The sequence below is a fragment of the Cannabis sativa genome, chromosome 6 (assembly GCF_029168945.1).
Source record: "Cannabis sativa cultivar Pink pepper isolate KNU-18-1 chromosome 6, ASM2916894v1, whole genome shotgun sequence".
Taxonomy (NCBI): Eukaryota; Viridiplantae; Streptophyta; class Magnoliopsida; order Rosales; family Cannabaceae; genus Cannabis; species Cannabis sativa.
The window spans coordinates 52,538,381-52,547,371 of record NC_083606.1 but is presented as its reverse complement, the minus strand read 5'-3'; the positions used below and the strand labels follow the sequence as shown (position 1 = coordinate 52,547,371).

Genomic DNA, 8,991 nt, shown 5'->3' with positions numbered 1-8,991 from the left:
AGGTTTGTGAAAAATGACAAGCTTGAGCCGCCCTTTTATGCACAAAGTCTAGTGACAAGAAAGCTAAAGATTGGGAAATCTAGCGGTTGGGAGTCGTGTAGAATATGAAGAGACGATTTATAATGACCCTCGAAACCGTACAACTGCCAGAATCAAAGGATGCATTTTTTCCAAGAAAGGATTTTGGCAAAAATGCCCTCTATAATTATTAAAAAGCTTTTTTTTTTACTAAAAAAGAACTTCTTAAGGGGGAATTGTTATACCCAAAATTCGGCTGCCATCTCAATAGAGGACTTGTGAAGATAAAGAGAATGTGAATCAATACAATTTTTATGGGATAACTCATTAATTACGTAAGTATCAGAGTATATTTGTAACCCGCTGACTGTAAGGTCTTAGGCGAGGAATCAATGTACAAACTGGCACTTAGTATATTAGCGAGAAACTATATGTCACTGAATGCGAATAGCGAGACATCAAGGACAGTACACATTGGAAGACGAAAGCGACATATATCAATTGTGAAAGTCCTTAGAGTACAAACTAACTTATAAGTGCAACGGTCGTTTCAGCTCAAAACTAAGTAAGCGAGGTGCCCATCTCGCTATGGGAAGACTTCCTATAGCTTCATCCAGTTAGCGTTAGCGAGGCTTACAACCCTGGCGAGCCAGAAGATAACATTCAAATGAGCCTTGAAGAACCCTTTAAGAACCACGGTCGTCACAAGACGTGCATCGACGATCTCGGAAGAGAAAATAGCCCCAGCTCGCTATAGAGATCATTGGAACCAAGCTTCTGACGAGATAACTCCAGGAACAATAATTACAGACGTGATTTAAAACACGATCATTTTGACCCAGTATAAGCGGGAAAATCACAACTATATGATTTTAAAATCATAAACCGCATTTACACCAATCCCATAATTTTAGGGATAATTGTTGTAAACATATTCCGGTCAACTCTGTAATAAACTGTCCACTATGTAATTATAAATAGTGACAAAGAAGATCAAAAAAGGGACGAGAAAACTCATACAAGAGAGGCCCTAAAAAATAATCAAAAATCAAACAGGTGCCTTTGAGTGTTAATCTTGAGAGTGATAGTTGGTTTTGGAACAAGGATCCAACTGGTTTCTTCACAGTCAAAAGGGCCTATACTCACTTACAGTCGGTCAATGGTAGTTGGAACTCATCAATGGAGGAGGATGTTTGGAAGATGCTGTGGAAGATTAAAGCCCCTCCTAAGGTTTTACATTTTGTTTGGAAAGCTCTTTCGGGTTGTTTGCCTACACGTACTCAGCTGCATAGTAAACATGTTCCTGTGGATTTACATTGTGTGTTTTGCAATTTGAGGGAAGAGTCAATTTTCCATATTTTAGTTCAATGCTCCTTTGCGCATTCTTGTTGGCTCCGATTAGCGTTAGGTGTTGGCCATTCTGTAGCTACCAATTTTTTTGACTGGTTTATGGAAGTGTTGGCAGTAGGCAATATGGGGTTGGTTGAAGAAGCTGTCATGGTTGGTTGGGCAATTTGGAAGGCTCGGAATGATATGCTTTGGAATGGTAAAAGTTGTAGTGTTGCTGATGTTGTTTGGATGGCTCGTACCACTCTTCGACAATGGACGTGTGCTCAGTCTAAGAGGCTGGATTCAGTTTCTCTGGCCTCTAATCGCACTGACACAAGAGAACACTAGTCCAAACCGGCTGCTGGTCAGTTAAAAATTAATGTGGATGGGGCGGTTTTTGAAGACACAAATGAGGTCGGGACTGGTTTTGTCGCACGTGGCTGTGATGGCCTATTAATTAAGGCGTTTTCAACTATTTCTTCTGTCATTTGCCGACCCGAAATCGCAGAGGTTCTAAGTGTCAAAGAGGCACTTAGTTGGATAAAGAAGAATAACAAGTCTAATGTCATTTTAGAGACGGATTGCATCTTAGTTCTTCAAGCTATTCTTAGTTCGGCATCTATGCCTTCTATTTTTGGTTTATTTGTTCAAGATTGTCAATTTATTTTATCTTCTTTAAGTAATGTTTCTATTGGTCATGTTAAACGGTCTGCTAACAAAGCCGCGCACTGTATGACACATGGTGCTTGTTATTGGTCAGGTCGTCGTTTTACTGAGAGTGATGTTCCTCTTGCTCTTCAGTCTATTGTTTTAGGAGATGTTTCTGTCTAATAAAAGATTATTTTTTTATTCAAAAAAAAAAATAATTAAAAATCTGAATAAGATTGACTCGTGGACTATGCAGATTTTTAATAGCAAATTAAACCACGTAAAAAAACCCTGTATTCATACTTTTATTTCTATAGCTTTTATTTCTTCTGTGCAAAATTATTATTGTGAAGTTCAAATTTAGTTAACGAAATTTTTTATTTATAATACCTTTTGATAGCATTTAAACATTCAAACTCAATGACATTATTAGAGATGAGGCACCAGTAGGAGGGTTTCCTTAGCTCGTTAAGGAAGGTTGTTAAAAAAAAAAGCCCTCTCAAAACGGGAATTGTCCTCGTTATTATATATTTTTCCTCTTTTTGTTATCCATCGATCGATTAATCTGGCTCCATATATAATTATTTAAATATATATATTAATTAAATTGATAAATGCATGCATATAATAATTAATATTAGTTTATAATAATAAAGTTTGGACTTTGGAGGGTCATCTACGGTCGCAGTACCCAAGAGTAGCCCGCGAGAGTTATATTAATAAATGAAGACAGATCATTTCTGCTGCCGCGGATCACTGAGAATTGCCAAACTCATGTGCATGCACGAGTACTGTGCCGTCGACAATGGATTTTTTATTTAACAAAAAATAAAAAATAAAAAAAAACGTATTAAATTCTATATTATATACATCTTCTGCAATTTAGACACGCAATAATTTTAAAATTAATTTTTATTTTAAATCTCGGACATATTTATATTTCTTAATAGCAATTATTAACTGGTATAAATTGAAATGATCGAATCTCAATTTGAAAACGGTACTAAATACTAATCAACAATTTTAGTAGAACAACATACAGAAGATGAGGCTCCTAAATTTTACACTTTATTCCAACTCGGTCCTCCGTCTTTTACAACTGTTTGACCTCTTTATATATTCAACATTAGATTGTCCTATTTAGGATAACATCTCCAAAGAAAAAAAAAAAAAAGTGTACGTGCTTGTAGTTTTATTTATTTATTTGGAAAATCGTCTACAAGCTGATCAAATCAAATACGCGTTTATATTTAGAGGAGAGTGTGTTATATATAAATATATTTTTAAAAAAACTTATTAATTATTTCTATCTCTTTGTCTCCATCTTAAGCAGTATTATCACAATTTTTATTTTCACGAGGGGAAGAACTTGTCTGCCCCTGAAACTCTCGACAACTTTTATTTTTATTTTTATAAACTTTCTTCTTCGTTCTTGTCGAGTCCATCGGCCTTATATATATTCAAGATTCAATCCCACTTGGCAATAGACTGAGAAGTACATATATATAATTGACTGATCTGAATATGACGAAATTTGAATTAATATGCTGAATTGCTATACAATATTTATTTAATTTTTCCCCTTCCTTCAATGTAAAACGTGGACTAGAAACTGAACAATCATTTATAGAATTAAATTAATGCTGTAAAACAAGAGAAAAATGATACCTTTTATTTTACATTTTTTTTCTTTAACTACATATTATTGTATGATATTTTTCTTATGAGAATCTCATCTATCCTGTTCTTTTTTAATAAAATAAAAAATAGTAAAATTATGAAAGAAAGTCCACTTTTACCATAAAATCAAATTTGAGAAGCAGTCTATATAAAATAAGAGCTAGAGTACACACATTCACATTTCACTATCCCCTCCAATCCTCATCTCTCTCATTAAATGAGATGTGTAAGTGTAACAAAAGCACTTATATATAATTCTTTAAGCTCTAAAACATTCACAAACACTCTCTTAATTTCCTCCTAGATAACACCACAATATGATCACAGGTAAAGATATCTACGATGTTCTGGCGGCCATTGTCCCTTTGTACGTGGCTATGTTTTTAGCCTACGGTTCAGTCCGTTGGTGGAAGATCTTCACGCCGGACCAATGCTCCGGCATCAACCGATTCGTTGCGGTTTTCGCCGTACCATTACTCTCCTTCCACTTCATATCCTCCAACGATCCCTACGCTATGAACTACCACTTCATTGCAGCCGACTCACTCCAAAAAGTGGTCATCCTCACCGCTCTCTTTCTGTGGCAAACCTTTTCCAAGCGAGGAAACTTGGAGTGGATGATAACACTTTTCTCTCTTTCAACTCTTCCCAACACTCTCGTCATGGGAATCCCTCTCTTGAAAGCCATGTACGGAGACTTCTCCGGAAGCCTCATGGTTCAAATCGTTGTCCTCCAGAGTGTGATCTGGTACACTCTCATGCTTTTCATGTTCGAATACAGAGGAGCCAAGCTCCTCATAACCGAACAGTTTCCTGAAACTGCAGGCTCTATCACTTCCTTCCGTGTCGATTCCGACGTCGTTTCTCTCAACGGCCGCGAGCCTTTACAGACCGATGCAGAAATTGGCGACGATGGGAAGCTACACGTGGTGGTGAGAAGATCAGGAGCATCGTCAATGGTTTCTTCATTCAACAAGTCTCACGGACTAAATTCTTTAACATCCATGACGCCAAGAGCTTCGAACCTCACTGGCGTCGAGATCTACTCTGTACAATCCTCGCGAGAGCCGACCCCGAGGGCATCGAGCTTCAACCAGACTGATTTTTACGCCATGTTTAATGCCAGTAAGGCCGCCAGTCCCAAACACGGGTACACCAACAGCTACGGTGGTGGACCAACTCACGGCGCTGATGTCTACTCACTTCAGTCATCGAAAGGCGTCACGCCAAGGACATCTAATTTCGACGAAGAGATGATGAAAAATATGGGAAAGAAGCAGAGAGGAGCGAGGAGCATGAGTGGAGAGCTCTTCAATGGCGGTCTTGCTCCGTCTTACCCTCCTCCTAATCCGATGTTTTCCGGGTCGACAAGTAATACTGCTGTTAAGAAGAAAGACGCAACAACTGTTACAGCACCTCCTCCTGCTGCTGCTGCTGCTAATAATGGTCTGCCGAACAAGGACCTTCATATGTTCGTATGGAGCTCGAGTGCGTCGCCGGTGTCGGAAGGGAACCTTAGACACGCCGTTAACAGAGGTGTCTCTTCTGAATTTGGAGCTATTGATACTTCCAAATCTTCTGGCGTGCCTCAGAACGAAAGAGGTAGGGGATCAGAAAAATTATTAATCTTTCTTTATAAATTATCGTTTGTCTCTATATAGGTTTGACTCATGATGATGATAATTTTTGCATGGGATCTGACACGCACATGATAACCCTTATTACTTTACTGATCCAATTGCTACTATTTAATCAATCATTAGTCATAAAAATTATTTTGTATTTTACGATGGTGTAGCATGAATACACCAAAAAAAAAAAAAACAGATAATTTTTCATGTCTTTCATTAATTATATATTAAGCTAAAGAAATTAGGAAAATCAGACTTGTACAAATAGCATATAGGTAAATGATTTGGCTTTTTCTCCATATTAATTACTCTTTTGATACTAAATCATTAATATTATAACACATTTTTATTTCTAATATTGGGCACCACTTATTGTGTCCCTTCCCTTTTGTATACATTCGATCTCTTGCACAATATAACTCTTCACAATAACATTATTTATAGTATTTTGTAGTATCAAGAATTTTTGGTCTCGCAATTTATTAATCCGCAGTAGTACACTGATAATTAAAGTTAATTAATAAATACTAATTATTGGATTCTTACTTCCCAAAAAAAAAAAATACTTATTGCGTAGGTATGCAAGAGTTAAATGGGCACGTGAGTCCTGCAGGGAAAATTGTTGGAGAACATAATCAAGTGGAAGTAGAAGAAGGTCTGAACAATATGAAGTATAATAATGGTATAATGAATGGAGGTTCGCCATATAGTTCTAACAATTTCCAGAAGAAGGTTGAAGACGTGGTTGATGTAGGAGGAGGAAGAGGAGGTCAGAAGAAGAACCAAATGCCACCTGCTAGTGTCATGACAAGACTTATCCTTATCATGGTTTGGAGGAAACTCATTCGAAACCCCAACACTTACTCTAGTCTCATTGGCCTTATTTGGTCCCTAGTCTCCTTCAGGTAATTATTGCTACATCAATCAATATAATTACCTATCTTTCTCTCTCCCCCATAAATATCATCTTCTCAATACAGTCTTAATAAGTGTCCAAAACTACATAAATTAAGGATTTATATACCGTAGCTTTTTAAGGTGTGCAAGTTTTTGTACTGTAAATAACAAAATGTTAAAAAGTATGCAACAAAACACATTACCATATTATTGATTCAAATTACAAATATCGAATTCTATATTTTAATGTAAAATTATATTGGGTACAGCTTACTATTGATAAAGTACATATGTATTTGGCACAACGTAATTTATATATGCTCTATATTATTTGACATTCTTCATCACATAATAATTTTATGTTGGCAGATGGAACATCAAGATGCCAACAATTGTAAGCGGGTCCATATCCATATTATCTGATGCTGGTCTAGGAATGGCTATGTTCAGTTTAGGTAAATATTTATTTATTTATATATATATACATATATATAAATCCATGATTTCATTTGGACAATATCTTTGCAAATAAACAAACAATGACATTGGCATTAATAAATTGCATGTGCGCAGGTTTATTCATGGCTTTACAGCCAAAGATCATTGCTTGTGGAAAATCAGTGGCGACCTTTTCAATGGCTGTTAGGTTCTTGACTGGCCCCGCAGTGATTGCCGCAACTTCTATAGTAATTGGTCTCCGTGGAACCCTTTTGCATATTGCAATTGTTCAGGTTTAATATACTTTCTCATTTCTTAATTACTTAATTAAATAATCATTTGTACACTTTTTTATATAATCATTAGAGATATGTACAGTGCTAGCTGGATGTGTATATATCGCTTTTGTAGAAAGTCAAACCCCTTTTCTCACTACGAAGTATACTTTAATGCCAACTAACCTTAAAATGAAAAGTACCTTTCTAGAGATTGAACAGTATTTTGAAGAAAACTTTGTTAATAGTACATAATATCTGACAGCAATAGAATACAATTATGTTGACTTAATGCTTCTGATATGGGTCTATTTTTTTCAAGGTAGGTTCGTAATCGAATAGCATTTTACTCATCAAAATTTGAACCAAAAGGATTATTGTTTTATAATAAATAGAGAAAATAATATACATATTCATTTTATGCAGTCTTTGCCTTCATTTGGTAGTCCAAAATGCTGACTTGCTAAAAGTATTGTTTTTCGATTTCGCATCTATATTAAAACGGTCAAAAGATCTTCAAATTATTTTGTCAATAAGTTATTTATCACTGAAAACTATACTTGAATAATATATAGCTAAGTAGTTAATGATTATTAATTTAATTATAACACTTACATTATTATCATATGCAGGCTGCACTTCCACAAGGAATTGTTCCCTTTGTATTTGCAAAAGAATACAATGTCCATCCAGATATACTTAGTACTGCGTAAGTATTCATGATCTCCACACTAATGAAATGAACATATATAATTTATAGAGATGAACAGACTTATATAACACTTATATAATTAATCATATAAGAGAAATCTGACATGTAAGTATATATATTTATAATATTGCAGGGTTATTTTCGGAATGCTGATCGCTTTGCCCATCACAGTTCTGTATTACGTACTTCTTGGGGTATAGTATAGTAATAGTACTGCTTCATGGGAAATAGTAGTGAGGAGGAAATATATAATAATAATGTATTATATATTCAAGTCAGGAGGCTCAGTTGGATGGACCTTATATATACTGTATTTTGAAGAAAACCAAATATGCCTTTGGATTCAGCGCCTTACCCATGTGATCTTTTAGGTCTCACTCCTCTAATAGCTTTTTTTTTTTACTTTTGCTATCTTATTACATGGTTAGAAATATATTAGATTAGACCTTAGAGAGATATAGATGAGAAAGAGAAAGAGAAAGAGAAAGAGAAAGAGAAAGAGGCAGGGAATATTTTGTTTTTTCAATTTCTACATGTATTCTGATATATACTAATTATTTGTTACACCAAAATTAATGTAACTCACCATTGCATTACTTTGACTCCACTAATTAATATTGCCTTAACCAACCAGCTTCGAAGTTTCTTTTTACGTGCTGTGTTTTATTTATTTATTTTTTAATTAGTTGGGATTGAGAATATATAAGCATAAAATTAAGAATTTTATTTTTTGAAGATTTTGAAATATATCATTGACTTATTAATAGGCACATTAATAATGTTGACAGGATGGATAAAAAAAATTAAAGTTGGGTATACACTATAAATACAGTTTACACTGTTTTTGTCGCACGAGTCAGATACGTTTATAAATGAAATTTGTAACATTATTTATTTTTAAATCTTATTTTTGGTACTGATCACGCCCCTCAACGAGTACGTTACCAAATTGCACGAGCTATATTATTCAACTAGTAAACAAATCCTAATTCGCTTTAAATTACATATGAGATAAATTATTGAGAAATAATAAGAATTGATAAACATCTTTTCTCATAAAATTATTTTTATATTTTATTCATTTAAATTTATTGTTATCATTGTATCTCTCGTAAGTTGTTATTACTGTATTTCATATTTTATCACCTTATCTTACCTATTGTTATCACTGTATTTCATATTTTATCACCTTATCTTACCTATTGTAATCATTATATTCCACTTGTAGTTATTACTATTTTTCTTCTCAAATCTTAATTTTAATCTTAGATTCCATCTTGAAGTTTAAATATTTTCATTAACACATTTTTAACATCAAAAAAAAAAAAAAAAAAACTTATCACTTGATGTGTTTAATACCTCT

At 34.4% G+C, this 8,991-nt stretch overlaps 1 protein-coding gene across 1 annotated transcript; it reads left to right on the top strand.

Moving 5' to 3' along the window:
- The first annotated feature begins 3,762 nt into the window (after positions 1 to 3,762).
- LOC115724649 (auxin efflux carrier component 2) lies at positions 3,763 to 8,224 on the top strand. The gene is made up of 6 exons (XM_030653980.2): positions 3,763 to 5,277; positions 5,884 to 6,211; positions 6,573 to 6,658; positions 6,777 to 6,934; positions 7,549 to 7,625; positions 7,762 to 8,224. Exons 1-6 carry the CDS (start codon positions 3,993 to 3,995, stop codon positions 7,826 to 7,828), a joined length of 2,001 nt encoding a protein of 666 aa, XP_030509840.1. The 5' UTR covers positions 3,763 to 3,992; the 3' UTR covers positions 7,829 to 8,224.
- The last annotated feature ends 767 nt before the right edge of the window (positions 8,225 to 8,991 follow it).